The sequence below is a fragment of the Oryzias latipes genome, chromosome 2, assembly GCF_002234675.1.
Source record: "Oryzias latipes chromosome 2, ASM223467v1".
NCBI classification, from domain to species: domain Eukaryota; kingdom Metazoa; phylum Chordata; class Actinopteri; order Beloniformes; family Adrianichthyidae; genus Oryzias; species Oryzias latipes.
Genome location: NC_019860.2, coordinates 6477980 through 6500750, shown reverse-complemented (window position 1 = coordinate 6500750; position 22771 = coordinate 6477980). Strand labels below are relative to the sequence as shown.

Sequence of the window (22771 nt, the reverse complement as noted above, 5' to 3'; positions counted from 1 at the left end):
TGTGGGACACAAAATAAAGCGACTTCTCCAGTACCGATGGCAGAACCGTTCAGGTCAGTTCTTAACGATACTGCGGGCTTGAAGAATGTGGCCCCGGGCCTCGTACAATACCGGGGATTGGTACCCATCCCTACCTGAGCCCACATCAGCCCGCAGATATGAATGGAAAAATTCGAAGTTGTATACGCTATTTAGACTTGTAGTGTGAATACATTAAAATGCAAAAGAATATTAAATAAATAAATCTCAAAATCAATTTAAAGAACTCTTCGGTCCGTCCCTGAACTAAACACTCTTCTGGTTTGTTGTCAAATGTCAATCAAAGCCTGTTCTACTAGTGATCGCCGCAACACCTACCACAAAACCTATACACGGGTCCCTAGAAAAGTTAATAAAAGTAATTAAGTTGGAACCTACCTATGATCTGATCGAGTTCAGCAGTCAGAACTGGACTTGAGGGGTCCAGCTTTGGATCCTGCGGGGTACCAACAAACAGCAGAATCTTACACTGTGGGAAAGACTCCACACTTCTGATTGATGTTCATGTCCACTTTATTCTTCGAAGTAAAGACTAGGACAGAGAACCAAATAGAACAGAGGAACAGTTCTAATGTCTACTAGAAAACATGAATCACAAGAAGACCAGTCTATTTCTTTTTCTGACTTCTTATTACAACCTTTTTTTCACATTTTTTTGTTACAAAATAGTTATTTGGTCACAGGACTCAACATTTCAAAGTATGAAATGCAGTCACTTTAAGTTTAAAACAATAAAATGAAACATTCACTTATCACAAAAAAGTGTTAGTGACGTATACACAACATTTCTAGTGTTGTCATGGTAAAACAGAGACAAAACAACTTACACATCGTCTCAATGGTCAACTGAGCAACTTTAAACCAAATTATATCACAAAAAAATATACCAATCTAAATCAACCCACAACAACAAAAATGAACATTGCCTTTTGATTTATATTTAGCAAAATTTCTTTTAAAATCAAATCAACAAACAATGCAAGTAGAAAAGGAAACGGTAACTTTAATATGATAAAAGCCATTCAAGAGAGGAAGATTTAACTCTTATGCTATGTACACCAAGGATGGGGGCACATTCAAGAATGCGCTTAACGGGCATTCTTGAGCGCACTTGACAAATCATCCCAAGTTATTTATGTCTGTATGAGTGTAAAACTGCTGGTTGTATTGTTTTGTGAATTAGTCTTGCTTTGATTGCTTGAAATAAACCATTTGAAATCAAATAAAAAAAAATATCAAAAACTTTTAGCGTATGGTGTCACACCAATTGCTATCCCATACCTGCTCATGTACCTGCAGTTTGAAGAGGTTTGATGAGAAATGTCAAAACACATATCTTATTCCAGACTTTTTCTTTTACAGCTGTATTTCGATTTATGACTTGGTGTCTGTTAAGAATAGTTAGAAACTCCCTTTTTAACTTTTTACTACACTAATGGTTCAAACATAATTCATTAAGCACATATTATCATCTCAAAATTATATTACATTTGAAGACAGCACAACAAAACTATTTTGTCACAGAATTCTTCCATCCTCCCTTTTCCTTTTGTGTGTGCTGGTGTGTGTGCTCTGCTAAACGACCGTGAGAGCCTCAGAGATATATGAGGGTTGAAGCATCTTGACCTTGGAGCACCTCGCCTGTAACAACTTGTGGGTGTGATTTTCACATCTTTGTCCATCGGACCACCTTCTGAATACGCAAATTCAGGGTTTATATACCAAGCCCATCTTCCTGCATCTCGGTGTGCGGACTTTGAATGCATTCTGTTCATTTTGTCTGTAACCCTTCATACATCCTGATTTGTGCTGCTTGTACAGAGTAAACTTCAAAAGATAAGAACCTGTCTCTGAGTCATTATTAATTCGTTTCTGTGTGCAGGAAGCTGTGGGTACAAACCTAGACTTTCCTATTTACAGTCCTATTTAGACAACCAGTTTCTTCAGTGTCATTGCAGTTACCTGAAATTCCACTTTCAATGAAAAGTCTATGTGAAAGCCTGTCAACCAAAGTGTTGCTACGCAGGTTTAAGTGCGTTTTCAGGCTCTACAAGCAAACCGGCCACACTAGACAGTTGCCAAGGTCAGTGTATACGTAGAATTATGATTCAAAACAACATTTTACTATTTACAGGTACATCTAAAAGAATGAATTTCATGAACTTTGGATCTTTTTTTTTCAAAGAAACAATAAAATCATCAAAAAAATGTTTTTAATATATCTGTGGAAGTTATGTATAAATTCCAGTTTATTTTTGACAAAAGAAAAGTGATACTTTTTCATCATATTTCCCTCTTTTTATCTTGGGCGCTAATGTCTTTTACTGCTGGAGTTCTCTGCTAAGTTTTCCCATCTTGCCAAGGTAAAGAGTTTAAACAAAATCCTTTACACAGAAAAGGGTTTATCTCATGTGTGAGTTTTTATGTGCTTTTTAAAATTAGATAAATCACTGAAACCTTTGTTACATTTGTTACAAGAGAAAGGCTTTTCTCCTGTGTGAGTTCTGATGTGTCTTTTGAGACTAAATAAACAACTAAAACTTTTATCACATTCTTTGCAAGAAAAAGGCTTTTCTCCTGTGTGAGTTCTCATGTGATTTTTGAGATGAGATGGATAACTAAAAGCTCTTTCACATTTATTACAAGGAAAAGGCTTCTCTCCTGTGTGAGTTTTCATGTGTATATTGAGATGGCCCATTTGCCTGAAACTTTTATCACAATCATTACAAGAAAAAGGCTTATCTCCTGTATGAATTCTCATGTGATTTTTGAGAGTAGATAACCGACTGAAACTTGTATCACATAGTTTACAAGAGAAAGGCTTTTCTCCTGTATGAATTCTCATGTGACCTTGGAGGGTATATAATCGACTAAAATTTGTACCGCATAGTTTACAAGAGAAAGGCTTTTCTCCAGTGTGAGTTCTCATGTGACTTTTGAGACTAGATAACCAACTAAAACTTGTTTGACATTCTTTGCAAGAAAACTGCTTTTCTCCTGTGTGAGTTTTCATGTGACTTTTGAGATGAGATACATGCCTAAAACTTTTCTCACATTTTTTACAAGAAAAATGCTTCTCTCCCGTGTGAGATCTCATGTGTAAATTGAGATGGGCTATTTGTCTGAAACTTTTATCACATTCTTTACAAGAAAAAGGTTTTTCTCCTGTGTGAGTTCTCATGTGTGAATTAAGATGGGTCTTTCGTCTGAAACTTGTATCACATTCTTTGCAAGAAAAAGGCTTTTCTCCTGTATGAATTTTCATGTGACTTTTGAGACGAGATGCATAACTAAAACGTTTATCACATTCATTACAAGAAAAAGGCTTATCTCCTGTGTGAGTTCTCATGTGTGAATTGAGATAACTTATTTCACTAAAACTTTTAGTACATTCTTTACAAGACAAAGACTTCCCCTTTTTATGGATTCTCATATGAAGTCTAAACTGAGACAAGTAACCGAAACTTGGGGTCCTCTGCTGTCTGTTCTGTGCGTCTATCTCTTCATCTGTAATTGAAGTAGTTTTTTCATCCTGACTAACAGTAACATTAAAGCAAGGTAGATTGTTTAGATCTACTTCACTGCTCTCATCTTCCTCATAAGAAGGAATCTCCATCAAGGTATCAGTCTCCTGCTTCAGATCAAGCTGCTCTTCATTCTGACTAATGTAGAGCTTGTCTTTGGTCTCTTTGATCTGTTGTAGTTCTGGTTCCTCCTCTTCCTCTTTAATCTGTGGTGGTTCTGGTTCCTCCTGCCTCTCTTTGATCTGTGGAGGTTCTGGTTCCTCCTGTTCCTCTTTAATTTGTGGTAGTTCTGGTTCCTCCTGTTCCTCTTTAATCATTGGCGGTTCTAGTTCCTCCTGTTCCTCTTTAATCTGTAGTGGTTCAGGTTCATCCTGTGGCAATTTGAAATTCCTCTGCTGGTTACAGAAATCCTCTTCAGTCATATAGTGCTGGGGGAGAACTGCTTGGACACAAACACAGAAAGGAGCCCTCTTATACTTTCAAAGGAGTTTACATTTTGTCAAAAAGCAATAAAAAATCAAAAACATTGCAGTGAGAATTTCCACATTTTAAAATATTTTTAAAAATGTCTCTGCTTAGATGTCATTTCAAGTTAAGACTTCAAGAACTGATTTTGGTCTTTTAGTCTTCGGTGAATAGAAGAAACTCATAAACTTATAAAATAGCCATAAAATCTAAAAAAAATATTTAAAACAGAAAACACAGGAGAATCACAAAAGATTGGCACCCCTCCCTAACCAGATTCCTCTCTCCACCCATCCAGTGCTCCCAATATAACCTTTAACAAAAAAGTAGGAACAGTCTATTTTTGAAATGTTAAAAAGCAGTTGCTGTTGTTATGTAGGCAAAGATGAATACTGCACTTTCAAAATTTAAACTTAGCAAGACCCAATATTTGTAAACATCAACCTGATGGTGTTCTGTCTCTGATCTTTCTCAAAAAGAAGCTGATGTATGCTATCAATTTAGTGTCTGATGTTTTGCGCATAAAAACTGTAAGACCGCGAATCAAAACCCCAAATCCGTAAATCAAAATGCATTGATTGAGAACCAAAACCTAAAAATTGCAACCAGAAGATTTAACCCAAAACACAATCATATTTCTGAGCTGCCGATTTGTTTTCTCACCATTCTGGAATCCTCCTTTTGAGTTGGACTTTTATTCTGAAATCGTCTTTTTGAGTCGCGCTTTTTATTTTTTGCGGTTTCGTCTCTAAAACCTGTACAAATAAAATCGGCGACACCTCAGTAAAGTGGAGGGGAGTTGGGACATCTATCCCAATATCCAGTAGCTTATTGGCTACCCAAACATACCAGTTTCAGAAGGTGAGTCTTTCATATGTTTTTCAAATCTTTTACTATATTAAATGATCAAACAATTACTTTATGTGACTGGAGGATGCCAGCATTGTCAGATGAGCTCCACCAGTAGCTGGTAGTGAAAAAAGATGTTATAAAGTAAGATGCTGCATGAAAAACCGATGAGAGGGGAGGATGGAGGAATTGCTAAAGGGGATAGATATGATATGAAGTTTGTTGAGGGTGGACTTTTTACCAATCAAAATAAGTTCAGTTTTATCACTAAGGTTTGAAAAAATTCATAGTTAACCAAGGTTTTATTGCTAAGAGACAATTGGTGGAGGAAGTAGGAGGGAGAGGGGAGTCAGGTTTGGCGGAAATGTAGAGCTGAGTGCCATCTGAGTAGCAATGGAATTGAATCTGGTTTTTGGCGATAGAATTGGTCCGAGGGGAAGGAGGTAGATCAGAAATAACAGGGGACCGAGGACAGAGCCCTGCAGTGACAGAATCAACAGGGGGGAAAAAATTGTTAATACAAATGGCGTTAGTGCCGTCTTAGAGATATGATTGGAACCAGCGCAGGTGGGAGTTTGTGATTCCAATGGCTGAGAGTCGGTACCGAAGGATAGCATGTGAGATGTTGTCAACAGCTGAACTCAAATCTAGTAAGAGGAAGATGGATATTGGACCAGTGTCAGCAGCTCTTAGGAAATCGTTATTCATTTTTAGGAGGGCCGTTTCATTGTTGTGTAGAGCAGTGTTTTTCAACCAGTGTGCCGCGGCACATGGTCAAGTGTGCTGTGGGAAATTGCCCTCATTAACTGATTTAACAACATTTTCCATCTCCAGGATAACAGTTTCTTTGTTCATCCTTACAGGCCCTGATAAAACACTATGAAATTAGGAATATGAAAGATCATAAAATACTTTGTCTTTGTGTTTATTTGATTCTATGAAATACATTTTGATAAGAATGACAGTACCGCGATTTAGCCGCAGCTTCAGCTGTTAGGAAAAGTCCCACCCTTTAACTGTCTCCACCAATCATTCTTGGATTCTTAAACACATGTCATCAGTCTGACCAATCAGAAGTGGTTAAAGTCTTTACTTCCTTGTTCTAAATTCTGCTGAAAACGTTGCTCAGTTCTAAGAAAAATACCAGCAAAAGCTCGTCTTTAGCGGTGTAGCTTTCCACAGAATCCGGTGTCACACTGTGGAACAAGTGAACAAAACAATGAAGCTCAGAGACGCTAGTATGTCTGCGCTCGATGGATTATTGAACTACATCTCCCATGATGCATTGGGTGACAGCGTCTGGGTGCACTCCTCTTAACGTCGTGAAACCACAATGACCACAAATCAGTTTTTAAATATTTTAACTTAACTTTTATTACATCTTAAAAATAAAACAGCAGCAGCTTCCAGCTTTTTCTGCCAAAATTATCACAAAAATGCAAGTGAGATCATGGAGGGACTGTAGATCAATACAGACAGAGTTTCTCTTTTTTTTTTTTTTTTGAATGCCAGTGTGCCGTGTTTTTTTTTGTCAAGGTTGAAGTGTGCCGTGGCTAAAAAAAAAGGTTGAAAATCACTGGTGTAGAGGATGGAAGCCAGACCGGAATTGTTTGTATAGATTATTGGAGCCAACGTGCGTATGGAGTTGAGCGGCAACATTTTTTTCAAGAATTTTATAGATGAATGGGAGATTTGAGATGTGATAAAAATTATGTAGGTTGGTGGGATCTGAGCCAGGCTTTTTGAAAATAGGAGTGACAGAAACTTATTTTAAAGTAAGGGGAACAATTCCAAAGGAGAAGAAGGAAATATTGGTTATGAGAGGTGAAAGAGAGGGACCACCAGACTTAACCAGGGCAGTAGGAACAACTCAAGTTGGCAGGATGATGCATTTGATTTATTAATAAAGTTAAAGGTTTGTTCCACCGTTTGTAGGGTGAATGTTGTAAATGACTGATGCAGGTTAAGTAAAGCTGAGGAAGCAGAAATTTGGGCCTGGAGTTGACTTGAGCTGCTGGGGAATATGTTCAATTTTTGAGGAGAAGAATGATGCCATGATGTCACAGAAGTTGGAGGAGTTCAAGTCGGGAGTGGGCTCAGGGGTGCAGATATCCGTGAGAGGAAGGAATAGACAGCCTTGGGATTTCCTTCAGTTGTGTTTATTGATTGAGACTGGTATGTAGCTTTGGCAATGGAAATAGAGTCTTTACATTGACAGATATGATTGAAATACAGTCGGATAAAATGTATTTAGTCAGCCACCATTTGTGCAAGTTCTCCCACTTAAAAATATGAGAGGCAAGTAATTTTCATCATACAGCGGGGAAAATAAGTATTGAATACGTCAACATTTCTCTCAAAAAACATATTTCTAATCGAGCTATTGACATGAAATTTTCACCAGATGTCGGCATCAACCCAAGTAATGCACACATAAAAAGAAATCCAAACATTTATGTCCATACATGAAGTTATGTGTAATAAAGTGAAATGGCACAGGGAATAAGTATTGAACACATGAAGAAAAGGAGGGGTAAAAAGGTCTGGCAAGCCAAGAAAGCAGCTGGAGTTTGTCAGTATTCAGAAGGTTAACCTGCCCCCTATTAGTGCAAAGTAATATCAGCTGGTATAGTCCTGATTGATGCCTTTTAAAAAGGTTTCTCACCAGCAAGGTGTTAGACAAGAAGCATTGCACGGTGGGTAAAAGCAAAGAGCTGTCCAAAGACCTACGAAACCTTATTGTTGCAAAACACACTGAAGGCATTGGTTACAGGCGCATTTCTAAACTTCTGAAAGTTCCAGTGAGTACCATTGTAGCCATCATCTGGAAGTGGAAAGAACACGGCATTACCATAAACCTGCCACGGCCAGGTGCTCCTCGCAAGATTTCAGACAGAGGAGTCAGAACAATCATCAGAAGGGTTCTCCAACAGCCCAGGACCACTCGTGGAGAGCTTCAGAAAGACCTGGAATCAGCAGGTACCGTTGTTTCAAAGAAAACAATAAGTAATGCACTCAACCGCCATGGCCTCCATGCACGCGCACCATTTTTGAAGAAGAAGCATGTTGAAGCTCATTTGGAGTTTGCGACACAACATTTGGATAAACCCATGACAATCTGGGAGAAGATACTCTGGTGAGATGAGAACAAAATTGAACTCTTCGGATGTCATAAGACACAACATGTTTGGAGGAAAAATGGCACCGCACATCACCCCCATCACCATACCAACAGTCAAGTTTGGAGGTGGGAGCATCATGGAGTGGGGCTGTTTTTCAGCATGTGGTACTGGTAGACTTCATATCATTGAAGGAATAATGACTGGAGAAAAGTATGGAGACATTCTTGATCAGAATCTGCTGTCATCTGCCAGGCTGCTGAAGATGAAAAGAGGGTGGATCTTTCAGCAAGACAACGTTCCCAAGCACACAGCCAAGGTAACACTCAACTGGTTGAAGAAAAAGAAAATAAAGCTGCTAGAATGGCCCAGTCAATCACCAGACTTGAATCCAATTGAAAATCTTTGGAAAGAACTGTAGATCCGGGTTCACAGAAGAGACCGCTGGAACCTTAAAGATTTGAAGGCAGTTTGTGTGGATGAATGGGCCAAAATCACACCTGAGCAATGTATTCCACTGGTTTCTCCATACAGGAGGCGTCTTGAGGCTGTAATCACCAACAAAGGTTTTTGCACTAAGTATTAAATAAATTTCAGTAAGCGTGTTCAATACTTATTTCCTGTGCCATTTCACTTTATTACACATAACTTCATTTATGGACATAAATGTTTGGATTTCTCTCTATGTGTGCATTACTTGGGTTGATGCCGACATCTGGTGAAAATTTCGAGTCAATAGCTCGATTAGAAATATGTTTTTTGAGAAATGTTGACATGTTCAATACTTATTTTCCTTGTTGTAGGTAAATCTCAACTATGAGAGACAAAAGGAGAAAAAAATCCAGAAAATCACACTGTCTGATTTTTAAAGAATTTATTTGTAAATTATGGTAGAAAATAAGTTTTTGGGCAATGTAGAAAATGTATGTTTTAATATCTTATTCTTTATTATGTTACAGCTTTATCCTTAGTGTGAAGTGAACTTATTTTGAACTATCCAGATTTATGGTCGTGTGACATTCCTTTTTTGCTTTATGGTTGCAGCATCCTGTGAAGAAATAGGATGTTCTTTTTGCAAAGTTAGGTGTTTTCCATGGGTGCAATAAATATGCCATGGACTATATCCGTACCATCTGGGTTGAAGATTCTTCCCCTGGGAAAGTGTGAAGATTTGTGTTCTCATGTGGAGGTTGGAGCTGATCTTTGCTCTGGATACCGGTAAAGGAACCTTGAGTTGTCCAGTAATGATTTACTCTGACCAGATGGGGACTCTTCTGATCATTGGACCGTGTGCGCCGGTCAAACGGGCCCCCGAGAGGTGGAGCGGACCTGAAGTTGGCAATCGTCAGCTATTGGCCAGAGGAAGCAGGCAGGCTATCAGCTGACGAATCAGAGCGACCAGGGGCGGAGATCCAGCGACCATGATCTTTCCGGAAGGCGGAGATTCAAACACATCTTAAAAAGACTGGTTTTAAAGTTTTCCATTGTTCTTAGGAAAATCTACGAGTAATTTGCATGTAACTTGTGCGTCAGTAGATCTTTACTTGAGAATCCAGATATATCTGCATTAATGTTTTAAACTGTGCTTTAGAACTATTGTCAGGGAAATAAACTCTGTGTATTTTTAAACCGGTTGAATCCTTGTTTGCTTTACCACTCTCGTCTATCGAACACGCATGGATGGAAAGAACTGAAAAGCGGACGATTTCTTTCCTACAGCACCTACAAACAAGAAGGATTTCTGGCTCTCACAGATCTGTAACTTCTTCTGTAAGAGTATCTTCTCTCCTCCACTCATTACCTGTTTCAATGGCACTTGTTTGAACTCATTATCAATAGAAAAGATACCTGTCCACAACCTCAAACAGTCACACTCCAAACTCTACTAAGGCCAAGACCAAACAGCTGTCTAAGAACACCAAAAACAACACTTAGACCTGCACCAGGCTGGGAAGACTAAATCTGCAAAGGTAAGCAGCTTGGTGTGAAGAAATCAACTGTGAAAGCAATTATTAGGCAGGCCAATCTAAAGTTTGCTTGAAAGCATTTGGATTATCAAGAAGAAGATTGTGAGAATGTTTTATGATCAGATGAAACCAAAAACTAAGATGAAATCCCAAACACTGTCTGGGTAACGAAGGACTGGCTTCATAAGAAGCCTTTCAAGGTCCTGGAGTGGCCTAGCCAGTCTCCAGATCTCAAATCTATAGAAAGTGGTTGGAGGGAGTTGAAAGTCTGTGTTGCCCAGCGACAGCCCCAAAACATCACTGCTCTAGATGAGATCTGCCTGGAGGAATGGGTTAAAATACAAGCAACAGTTTGTGAAAACCTTGTGAAGACTTACAAATCATTTTTGCTGTCATTGCCAACAAAGGGTATATAACAAAGTATAGAGTTTAACTATTGATATTGAACAAATACTTATTTTCCACCATAATTTACAAATAAATTATTTAAAATCAGACAATATGATTTTCTGGCTTAGATAGAAGAATATGGTTAGAGCAGGGGTCGGCAACCTTTTTTACTCAAAGAGCCATTTGGGACCGCCCCTAATAAAAAAGAAAGCACTCGGAGCCACAACCCGTTTTGACATCATTATATATATTATGCATGTATATATTATTCAAAGGTGCTCATTACGTCGATCGCGATCTACCGGTCGACCTTCAATGACATGAGTGTAGATCTCGGGCCAGAAAAGATTAAAAAAAAAGTACTTCTTTAAAATCCACCAGCCAATCAAAATCCTCACTGAGAAGTAAGGGACTTGATTGACATGTAGATTGGCCAATCGGACATCGTCTGAAGCATACGTCGCTGCAAATGCACATTATGTTCTTTAAAGGATGATACCGCGGCCGCGTTGGGAGGAGCTACTGGTTCTGGTCTGATCGCTGCATGGAGCGATGTGTTGATCAATGCATGGTAGACACTGAGAATGTGGAGAGATCAGGTTTATTATTTTGAAGAGTTCTACTTGGTAATCATGTTTCCATGTTTGAGTTCATAAAATCCTCCCAGGGAAAGTCTCTGCTTCAACTCCTGCAGGGAAAGCTGCGTCTCAATCTGACGCCCGTGTTTGCATCTCTCTGACAGAGTTAGATCCAAAGCCCCTCTCCCCCCTCTCTACCTGCTTTTCCTCTCTACCTGTTCACCTGTTCACATCCTCTGCAGCTGAGAGTTGTTTCCCCCGCGCTCCTCAGTGTGTCCTACGCAGAGAGCGCAAAATACGGTAGTCGGGGCGCTCCAGCGCAGCACAAGGATGAAAGAGCCGGACGCAGGTTATAGCGGGGATAGAGCGGGTTAAGCAAATTAATGGAAGAAGGCGCTCCACTGAAGAAATATTCAATATTGTACACATTTTATTATTAGTCTGAACTATCTTTTATTTAGAAATTTTTTTCATTTTATCAGTCCAGTACGGGAAAAAAACAATCAAAACTTGTGTTGGGCGGTTTTTGGCTGGGTCTGGCGGTTTTCAGATGACGTTTGGGCAGGAAAACTGTGACTTTATCTGGCAACACTGGCGCGAACTCTCAGTCTGTCATCAGCGAGTTGGTCTCTGCCCCGCGGCACGTCAAGTTCCCGGCAGAAGATCGGAGTGTTTATTGAAGCCGCCCCGCGTGCTTCTCCCTGCTATCAGCTCTGCAGGTCTCGCCCGATAAATAGGAGCTCATTACGAAGCTGTTTTTTACGTGGCTCGCGCTTCGTGCGGAGCCAGCAGCGCCTTTGAAATGCCATGAAAAATGAACAAACTAAAATAAAATTTAATTATTATAAAATACTCATTATTTTCCAAAGTCACAGGGAGCCACAACAGATGGATGAAAGAGCCACATGTGGCTCCGAAACGATGGGTTGCCGACCCCTGGGTTAGAGAAATGGACAAAGTCTGCATTTCAGGAGACTGGTTAGACACCTGACCACGGACAAGGTCCAGAACATGTCACATAAGGAGTATAGTGATTTATTTGCGTAAAAGTGCAGGCACATTTTTGCAGATTCCTTGGATTTCTTGCAAAATAATCAAGTCTAACTGATTAAGAAATCAGAATTTGGCCACAAGAAACCAGTTCAGCAATGCAGGATTACTTTGAGACCACTCATTGGGACATTTTTAGGGAAGCAGCAACTTGCAACAATATCACTGACCTGCAGGAATACAGTGTCCGTTATTTTTTTTTAATTTATTTTTTTTCTACTTGTCCTGTCCAACAGCAAGGCAGGCAGATGAGAGCTGAGGGCCTCTTGTGTTGGACATATTTTACTTTAACAAGAGGGGTTATTAATCTTCAGACAAACCGAAGGTATGACTGAATAAACCCCTTTTGTAATTGAGGCCAAACTTTATTCATTGCAACCATGATTGAAAATCTTTGGTGTTGGACCGGACGGAAAAGGAAAGAAGGGAAGAAGAGGGAGGGATGTCAGGGGGGGGGGGGGGGGGGGGGTAGTGAGAGGGGGGGGGGGGTAAGAACATGAAGCAGCATAGAGCAGACAGGTTTACTGGTTGTTTATCATTACGGTACGGTTCAAATGTAGTACAAAAAGGGCGGGGCCTGTTCACACACACTCAAATACTATCAACACACCTGCTAGCTGCAAAAAATGTTCACATGTCAACATGTACACAAAACAGATAGTGTTCACGAACGCATACCTATGCCTTTAAACCAACTAGTGTGAAATCTTTCATTCATTCAATCATGCAAACTATAAGTGCAAAGGTGAGCTAACACCTGTGCTCAGGTGAGTGTTTATGTTCTTCTAAAATGGATGGTGGAATGTCAAAAGAAGGAGGAGGAGCGCCCAGCCACCCCCAGACCCCCGCCGCAGCAGCAGCGGCAGCCGGAATCCCCCCAACGCCACACGGGAACAGGCAGGGAACAACCCTCCCCTGGGCGACCAAGACCGCCACCCAGGCCAGGGCCAGCAGGACCGCCGCGAGGCCCCCAGAGCCAGAGAGCAGGGAGGCTCGGAGGGAAAGAGAGCGCCGCCCCAGCCCAGCCAGGAAAGCAGCCCCCCCGCCGCGCCGGAAGAGCCCAACGCAGGGCCCCACCGGAGAAGGACGCCCACAGCACCAGACGAGCACCCCACCACCACCCAGGAGTTCCGGTCATCCCCCCGCCCCAACCCCAGGTACGAGCCAGGACCCCCCAAGGGAGACCCGCTCCGCACTCCAGGCAGCCACCCACCCGGCCCACGGTTGGTCCAGGGAGGAGCAAGGCAGGGGCCCGCCGCCCCCGCCCAGGAGGGGGGAACCCCGGGGAAAAAAGGGCGGCCCACAAGGGGTGTTATAAATATGGCCCGACCAGGTTCGGCCATGTTGGAAGTTTGGCGGGGCCCAGCGCTCAGGGGCAAGGACCAGGACCCACCCCCCAGGGACACGAACACCCCCGGCTCAGGTGTAATATGAACCCTCCCACCGCGCGGAGAGAGCACAGCCGGGCCCAGGGAGCCGGCACCCAAGGGACATGGCCGCCATCGCCAAGGGGCCCGCACCCCCCACCAGGGAAGGGGTAGGGGACAGATGGACCCAGGTCCCACCTTCCTTGCAAAATGTGTGTGCGTGTATGTGTGTTTGAGACGGTGTGTGTGTGCATGTGTGTGTGTTTATGTTGGAATGTATATATTGAAGGGGGAGGGTTGTGTGTACTAAAGGGGGTGCAGTTAAAATTGGCGAGTAGGGCACTAAGGGGACATCTCCTGATTACTCACAGTGATGTCCCCTCACCCACCCCACCAAGGGGCCCTAAATGTCTAAGGTGTGGTTAAAATTGGCGGGTAGGGTGCCAGGAGGACATCTGCTGCTTGCTTGCAGTGATGTCCAAGCACCCCCCCTACCAAGGACCCTACATGTCTAAGGTGCAAATAAAACCGAAAGAGGGGGGGCCCACTCCATACAGCAACCATAGGAGGGGGGGCCACTGCCATGTAGCCCCCCCCAAGGCGCATCGCAGGCTAAACCCCCCACCCCCTCACCCTAATATGAGGTTATATGAGGAAAGGGGTAAGTTGGGGACAGCTGGTAGACTGTCCCCCGGTGGTCAAACAGCCGCCCCCCCCCGACCCAGCAAAGGGGCCAGGGCCACCCAGCCCAGGGGCCCCACCCCCGGAGGCGCCGACACCCCAGGCCCGGCACCACCCACCCCAGACAGAGAGAGAGGAGCCAGAAAGCGTCGCAAGGGGCGCATACCGTAAATCAACATTCTAACCAAATCTACTAATTTCCACTGTATTACGAATAAATACTTTAATAATAGATGCAGAAATTACAATGTGCTGTTTCAAATTCAGTGTCACATTTTATTCTGCACTTTTGAAGATGCAACAACAAAGTAAACTGACAGCACCATCGCTGTCATGACAGTACAAATAGTAAACAAAATACCATAAATTTAGAATAAAAAAAAGTTTTTAGTAACAAATGATTACCGTAGTAACCTTTCGGTCATTTCACAGTTTCAAAAAATACTTAAATGTATGTAAACATTAGAGGATGGAAATTCATGTTGGCAACACCAAATAGGTGCAGCCAAGATGCACAATAATTTGAGATCACCCAGATGGACGCAACACTGCACAGATCACCTGGTGTGAGACATATTTTTGTGTTTGCTCCAACATCAACTGTGAATCATCACAAAATTATCACCAGAAAGGGGCGGAAGCAAGACCCCAACCAGAGCGAACGCAGCTGGAAATTTAGCACTGAACTGACTGAAAGCTGCCATACAGACTACAAAACAATGCATTATGGGACATGTGTCCTGATGGGTTTTTTGTAGTTCACTGATCAATTAAAATAATTTAAAATACCAACTGATTAAAAAAAAGGCTACATACATTACAAAACATTAAAATAATTATAAAAGATGTAATATCACAGATCATACTTAGGGGGAGAGGCATAATAAAAATACATTGAACGTTAAGGACTACAACTTCCTGCTCTCCTTCAGTCTCGCTGCAGCTTCGCCTTTAAGTCCAGTTTATGTCCACAAATTTGGATTCCCAATAAAACTTCCCAGCAGGTAAGGTTTTGGTATGTAAAAGATTTCTTATTTGTTTATTGGAAACTGAATTAACACAAATATCCACATTGTCCAAAAAATTCTCTGGGTTCTTAATTGACTTGTGTTATAAATCCCTTTAAACAGTTGAAGTAGACTGGTTGGAACTGCATCTAACACTATTGCATATTCTCTGGGTGGAACAGGAATATCGAATTTTAAAAGAAATTCTTCATACGTCAGAAGATGTCCATGAGAATTGAAAAGTTGTCTGATTAAAACAATATCATTATCATACCATCTAGGAAAAAAGTGATTTATTCTTGTATTGTACATTACTGTTATTCCAAATAAAACAAGTTGTTGGAGAAAAATTATGTTTATAAAGGAGTTTCCAGGCCAGCAGGGCTTGTTTGTAAAAGTTAGAAAGTTTTGTGGGTAATTTTTCAATTTTACAATTACATTTTAGCAAGAATTTAATGCCTCCCATTGTGTCAAATATATATTTGGGAAATGCATTCAAGATATTGTCTTCCTCTTTCTATAAATTACTTAACCACTTTATTTTAAAAGAGTTGTTTAAAGTTTCAAAGGTTAAGACATCCATGCCCCCATGTTTTCTGGTGTTACACAAAACAAATTTTGCTTAAGTAATAACATTTTTTCCTCCAAATAAAATCAAATAATGTTTTGTTTAATAGGTTACAGATGTGTTTTGGCATTTCTGAAGACAGAGACACATAGAAAGATCTAGAGCAGGGGTCACCAACCCTGTGCCCGCGGGCGCCAGTGCGCCCGCGAGCACCCCTTGTGGCGCCCGCAGGGAATGCACCCAAAAAAAATCTTTTTCTTTTTTTTTATTGAAGCAAATATTCAACAAACAACCACGGCATGTCTGTCAATGACAACAATATCAATTCTGAGATAAAGGTAGACAAAGAAAACCCAAATATGTAAACAAATATAACTTAAAAAATAATCACTAAAAGTAAGGGTCTATTACAAAAGTTTAAATAGATCAAATAAATTACACAATTTCTGGACATTCTTATGATTCATGTAATGTAAAGATTTTGAGAATAGGTTGAGGTGGTTGAGTAATCCATTAATGTGAGAATTAATATTCCTGTCTGTTTTTATTTACATTTATATTTAAAAAGTTAAAATTAAGTTAAAGTTACAAAGGTTTAAAAGTTTAGCTTTAGTGTGTTCAATAAATATTTATCTTGTTCGGCTGCAACCTAAAGTCTGTTTTGAAATTAGGCTCCCTCTGCAACTGAGTTTGACCCCCCCCTGTAATACGAGTCTAGAAAATTCATGCATGTTTTTGTGTGTTAAATGAGCAAATAAAAATAGGGCACAAAAGGAAGTCCTCAAATTGCGTTGTTTTTTTTTTGGGGGGGGGGGGGGGGGGGCGCTAGGAGGTTTTTAGTGGCGCCCTTCATACCACTTGGTGCCCATGAAATAGCCCTCGGTCTCAAAAAAGTTGGTGAACCCTGATCTAGAGATTCCTTCAGCTTTAGATAACAGAATTCTACCGTTCAGAGAAAGATTTCTCATTAACCACATGTTATAAGGCGCGGTGGAGTTTAGAAACAAAGGATTTGTACGTTTGTGTCAGTGTGGGGGGGGGGGCTCGAAAATATTCTAATTGTCAGAAAGGGGGGCCCTGCAGAAAAAGTTTGGGAACCACTGAGTTAGAAGATTTAAACACAGTTTGAAGTGTGTTCGTTGGTTTCAAGACGTTTAACAACAGATCTCCTTGTGCGCTGTCACTCTCACAACCCAATGCATCATGGGAGATGTAGTTTATGAACAGCCGTTTTGTTTTGTTCACTTGTTCCACAGTCTGATACCGGATTCTGTGGAAAGCTACACCGCTAAAGACGAGCTTTAGCTGGTATTTTTGTTAGAACTGAGCGACTTTACAAGCTAAATCGGGACAAGGAAGTGAAGACTTTAACCACAACTATTTAACGAATCAAATAAATCCCTTTATGCATTTGACCAATCGGAAGGATGCATTCACGTTGTTAACCAATCAGATTGAGCCCCATTATGTTAGATGTTTGTCACCTATGTCGACGAGGGTCATTTGGGGTATAAGTTTTTAATTGTTGCAATAAAATGGGAATGGTTATTTGGTTATTTTGTTTATATATCGCAAATTATATCGTTATCGCAATTTTAATCTCTAATATCGCATATCGCGAGTTTTCCTCATATCGTGCAGGCCTACAACGTACTATTCTTTATCAAAAGATAACAGTAACAACTAACAACTACATATCTAACTTGTGAACTAACTATAGGTGTTGTAGATTGATTGTGTGTGAGGACGGAGCGTCTTGTGTAGGAATATTAGGAAGGTGCGCACACGTGTGTTGGGGGTGCGTGTTGATTCCTTTGCAGTGGACCGCTCTGGAGCTGCACGCAAGTTTTACCTGTACTGACTGGTACAGACATCTTCTCAAAATATTATGTATTGCCCAGTAATAAACAGACTGCAGACACTGTCACCTTTCCGGTAGCTGTGAAGCCTGACACCCATGAAGAACGCGGGGCAGGAGGCTCCGTCTTTGTTTATACAGACACGTAACGTTACGCCGCACAAAATAGTTCCCAAAGAAAACATGTAGTTAGGTAGATATTCATGGAAATCTAACAGCGCGCATTCATGTTTGGTGTTACAGAGTGAAGGAGAACAGTAATACCCCCACAACACGGCGGGCGGCCGTGTCACTTACTTAAGAACACACGCAGCTTGTAATGGAAATAAATACAATGGAAATCAATAATTAGAAAGCAGTAAATTTGTCGTATTTCATTGCAAGACAAACTTCTGTTGTAGAATGAGGATGTGTGCTTCTGAAAGCGCACGCCTGTTTGTGTTACTGTACAGGGAGCTGCGTGTCACTTGCAGCGCAGAGGCAGACAGTGAGAGCGCGCGCCTACGAGAGAGAGTGACAGGCGCGGTGGGAGAAAAGGAGAGAACAGTCTGGAAGAAAGAAGGAAAGTCTGAACACAGGACTAGCAGAAAAAGGAAATTATCAGCAAAGATGAGTGCGTTTAAAGTGTTTATTATAGTTCCAATCACACACCATATGCACAACTTAAAACAAAGGGGGTAAAAAAAGTGCGGTGATGAGGTCATCACTAATCTTGAAGTCTAAATTTGATATGTGTACAAATAAACAAGTAAACTTATAAATTTTTGTCACACCCATTTATATTTTAGCAGTGGCAGACTGTGCATTACACACCCAGGCCTTGAGCAGTGCTGTTTGAATCACTCAACCCCTCATTAACCATTTTAGGATGGAGAAACGAACTTTGTATTGCATATTGAAAATTCCTGCGAGAAACAATAAATGCCCCTAAATAAACTGAATAAACAAAACAGTAAACACATCTTGATATGTAACTACAGCCAGCAAAAAACAATGAAAGACGATGCCAAGAAATCCTGTGCATTTATTTTAAAAACCTTCACAAAACTGTGATACCTAAGTTTTACACAATAACTAAGTTTTCAATCTTTATGTCATGTACTGAAACTGATCTGTAGTGGCAACCACTACAGCTTGATGAAGTTGAAAGCGAATATTCTGATCTCCTGCTACACAACAAAGTCTGATGGCTGTAGGGGTGACGTTTTGTGTCACTTTGTCGTCTGTTTGGAACACGTGAAAACATTCCTGAAAAGCAAAGACCTGAACAAGCCGCAACTGGAAGATACTCAGTGGCTGGAAAAGCTGCACGTTTTGGTGGAAATTACTGTGACAAGCCACCTAAACGAGCTGAATCAAAGTCTACAGGCGCCGCAAATGCTTGAAGCTGTTCTGTCATTAGAGCCAAGCTGACTGTCTTTGCCAGAGATGTACAGAGAAAGGAGAGGATGATGCTGCGTGTTACCCGTGCACTGACTTGCTTGGCAGTTGCACAGAAATCAAACTTTACTGGGTTAATTTGATTTTTTGATTTTTACCTTTCCAAAAGGCTGCTGTTTTCTTTTTTATAAACACAGGCTGCGTTTAACTGCACTCTGTTTAGTTCCCAGAGGGGCACGTCACGCACGTTCCATTTTGTTGTTTTTTTGTTCGAATCCTCAAAATAAAAATGACATCAAAAATCTGATTTCTTTATTAAATTTCTTTAATTTTATCAAAGCAATGAAACGTAATTCATTGATATTGTAATGAAGTTGAACTTGAACAACAGAGCAGTCACGTGACGCGTCGTTCTCCGCAGAATGCACTGCAGGGCAAATAAACATTTAATCGTTAATAATGCTCATTATGTATTTGTAGCAACTTAGTCATTTTGATAGTAGGCTAATATAGCTAATATAGACACACATTGCATGTGTTGCCTTATTATAAGGCTTAAAATGGGCTTTTAATATTTTGCGGCTCCAGAGATATTTGTTTTTTTGTTTTTTTCGTCCGATTTGGCTCTTTCAACATTTTGGGTTGCCGACCCCTGCTTTAGTTAATCATTACATTCCCACACGAAATCCCTATTGGAACACTCTTGTGACAGACAGGCACAACCTCTCATGAAGTACCAGAAGAGAATTGGTATGTCCAAACAGAACGAAAACGTAATCTTGAAACTTGATTTAACACGTGGGACTCTTAATCCATCTGGTGAACCGACATGCTGGCTATTCTGCAGAGGACATTTCAAGCCACGACCACTGATGTGCATTTTCTGCTTATTATCTGTGAAACCGCAAATATAGCCACCCCTATTTTAACATTCTGCCTTCCGGAACGGTTCATGAATTATACACAAAAATCCCACTGCAGACGACTGGTTTCAGACATTTACAGGAGTGTCGGCACAAGGAAATAATTGGCTGCCAACACAACTAAAGGCCCGTACACACCGGGACGAATTTCGCGCGCGATTTTCGCCGACGTTTAACGCCTCGTGACTAAACAAAGGGCACCAATGAGAGTGTGCACACCGACGCGAAAAAACGCCACGCGTCAAAGCGTAAAAAAAAAACGCCTCGGGTTCGTTATTTTTTTCATCTATCTTTAATCTATTCGACCAATGAGAATGGCGCTTTTGCACACGTGTCTGGAGCTTCTGAAGTTGCAGTAAAACACAACTTGGGGGCGCTCAAACACAAAACTGCCTTGTTGAGCACACATACCAGCGAAGAAGATAGACGCCGAGTTGCATCTACACAGCCGCGAAGAAATAATGACGGACATTCTAAAATATCCCCAAACCAAGCACCAGTTGGAGCAACTGGTGCTTGAAATATTCATGTTTTCTTTGTATGATCAGTGATGAAAGTCAGGCAAGGAAAAAATCCCTGAACTTTTCTTTGAGCGATATGGCGGGCACAGAGCGAAATTTTGGAAAAATACGTGGTCTTACATGCATTCTGGTGCATTCTGGCAACTAGTTATTCACTTCTTTATCAAAAAACTAAGACTAATTGGAGCATCATGATTTGTCATTCAAACCCCTAGTTTGACTCTCCATTAAGGACTTGCTGGTCCTAAAAAAGAATTTGGAAAATTGCTCAAAGTAACACAATCCTACAATCTACGCTTTTCCTTAAAGCTGCAAAACATACAATTGCTAAAATATAGTAACATCAAAGCCCCAAATGGCAAAAAGAACACCAGTAACTATTATATTCTATGAAAATACCTCAGTTATTTATACATTATTTCTGCTTTAGAAATGACTGATGTACAACATCCACTTGCACTGTTTTCTCAAACTATAATTACATCAAAATATGGGATCTGCTTTAAACTATAATTCTATAACATAATACATCAATTCTTTAACACCAATACTAAGTAATCTGGGAAATATCAAAACAAACATACAAACTAAACTAAACATTGTAAACATTATTTTTTAAGGGAGTGCGGGTCCAAACCATCAAATACTTATAATTAATGTCAACTATACTGAACTAAATCATGGTAATTAGGAAATACAAATAAATTAGATAGAGAAATGTATTCAAAATAAAAACTGAAACTCAAAACTAAAATTGAAATTATTTCAAAATGTGGTTTTGAGATTATTTTACACAAAAAAGTATTTGACCTACACTACCTTAAAAATCTTTTTTTTCCAACCAAGACCACTTCAATTTGTTTTTTATCGTCTTCTCACAACTGAGGTCGTGACCACGCTCAATAATGACGATGCCTGCCATTATTTTAACACAAATTTGATCGCAAACTCTTCAGATGTGTTTGTGAAAATTTAGCGTGGGTCCGCCAGTTTTGGTCTCTAGGGAAGCGAGTCACGCTGACCACGTGGTGCAGACAGAGCCAATCAGACCCGTCGACGCATCCGAAAGCAACTAAAACGTCCCGTCATTGGTCAATTAGGCCGGGAAGACGAGAGATGGCCACGACCATAGAGGAAGCGATCTGCGGAGAAATACAGAAAATAAAGCTAAAATTAGCTGATTTCAGACCATTTTTTAATCCGGAAAGCGATTTGTCCGTAGAGATCAGGTCTTTAATTCCCGGAAAGTACGTTCGGTTTGCTCAAAAACCCGGATTTCCGGGAATTCCCGGAAGACTTTCATCACTGATGATTCTGACAAGCGCGTAAATACTTGCTCTCTTCTTCTGAGTGAAAAGCGACTTTAATAAGCGTAAAGTTGCGCAGCGCCACCTTGTGTACAGGAATATTTCTGTTTTACATTAAGCGCCATCTAATGTCAGGGAATGAAATTGCATCTTCACTCGGCTCATCGTCAGCGAAAATCGCCTGGGTGTGAACACAAAAAACGTGTTGAAAAACGCTGGCGTATATCGCCTGGCGAATATTCGTCCCTGTGTGTACGGGCCTTAAAGGCCACCCGCGATATTCGCAGTCGTTTAACACCTCGTGACTAAACAAATGGCACCAATGTGAGTGTGCACACGACGCGAAAAACGCCACGCGTAAAAGCGTCATTTTTAAAAAAAACGCCTCGGGTTCGTTTTTATTGGTTTGACGATCAGGGCAATCCAATGAATTTGAAATTTTAGTCACATACCAACCACGAGTAGCTGAAGCTGCGGGTTCCAGCTACTATCCAGCAGTCTGCGCTGACGACAGAGCTCCTCCTCGTGTTGGACGATGGTTCCTTCAGCAGCAGAAAGTTGTTCTCTGACAGAACCTTCCTGAGGTTCTGAAGACATGGTTCCTGCTCCGATCTTCAGCTCCAACTCCCACAAACACCGCCCTCCTCTTCACTGCAGCTCCGATCGATCATCTGCTAGTCTCACAATCACAGCAATCCACGTTGTCTTTCCGTTCAACACTTCTTCACTCATTTACGACACTTTGGAAAATACTGAGAGTTCCCACACGAACCACGTGTCGTCCTTTCTGTCCAAAAACCTCACAAACGTCCCAACAAAACACCTCCGTCCTCTCAGCACAAGCTAACGCTGCTAGCCTGCTAACACTGCCAGCGCCACGTGCTGTTTACTTCCGGGTCACGTGCAGAAACTTTCTTGAAAAAGTAGAGTACAAACTTCTTACCTGGACATCAATATGGTCCAAAAAGCTTCCATCTCTTAAAAAAAGTTTGAAGTCAGGAAAAAATAAAGAAAATTTAATTTAAGCGGGGTAAAAAAATACAGTTTTGGGTGAACTAAATGACTGCTGTTGTGACGTCATCACACTGTATCTAATTACAATGTTAGGATTTGACCAAAAAAAGTTCAGATTTCATTTGACGACAAAACACATCAGAAACTAAATAAACTTTATGATA

General features: G+C 40.9%; 2 protein-coding genes across 2 annotated transcripts in view; both read right to left on the bottom strand.

Annotated features, from left to right (window-relative positions):
* Positions 1-22771, bottom strand: part of LOC105355327 (NACHT, LRR and PYD domains-containing protein 12-like) — a 1049862-nt gene that overhangs the window by 627363 nt on the left and 399728 nt on the right. The window lies entirely within an intron of this gene.
* On the bottom strand, positions 535-22205 carry LOC105355244 (gastrula zinc finger protein XlCGF57.1-like). The gene is made up of 2 exons (XM_020709786.2): positions 22046-22205; positions 535-4005 (listed from the first exon to the last, which is right to left on the bottom strand). Exons 1-2 carry the CDS (start codon positions 22188-22190, stop codon positions 2447-2449), a joined length of 1704 nt encoding a protein of 567 aa, XP_020565445.2. The 5' UTR covers positions 22191-22205; the 3' UTR covers positions 535-2446.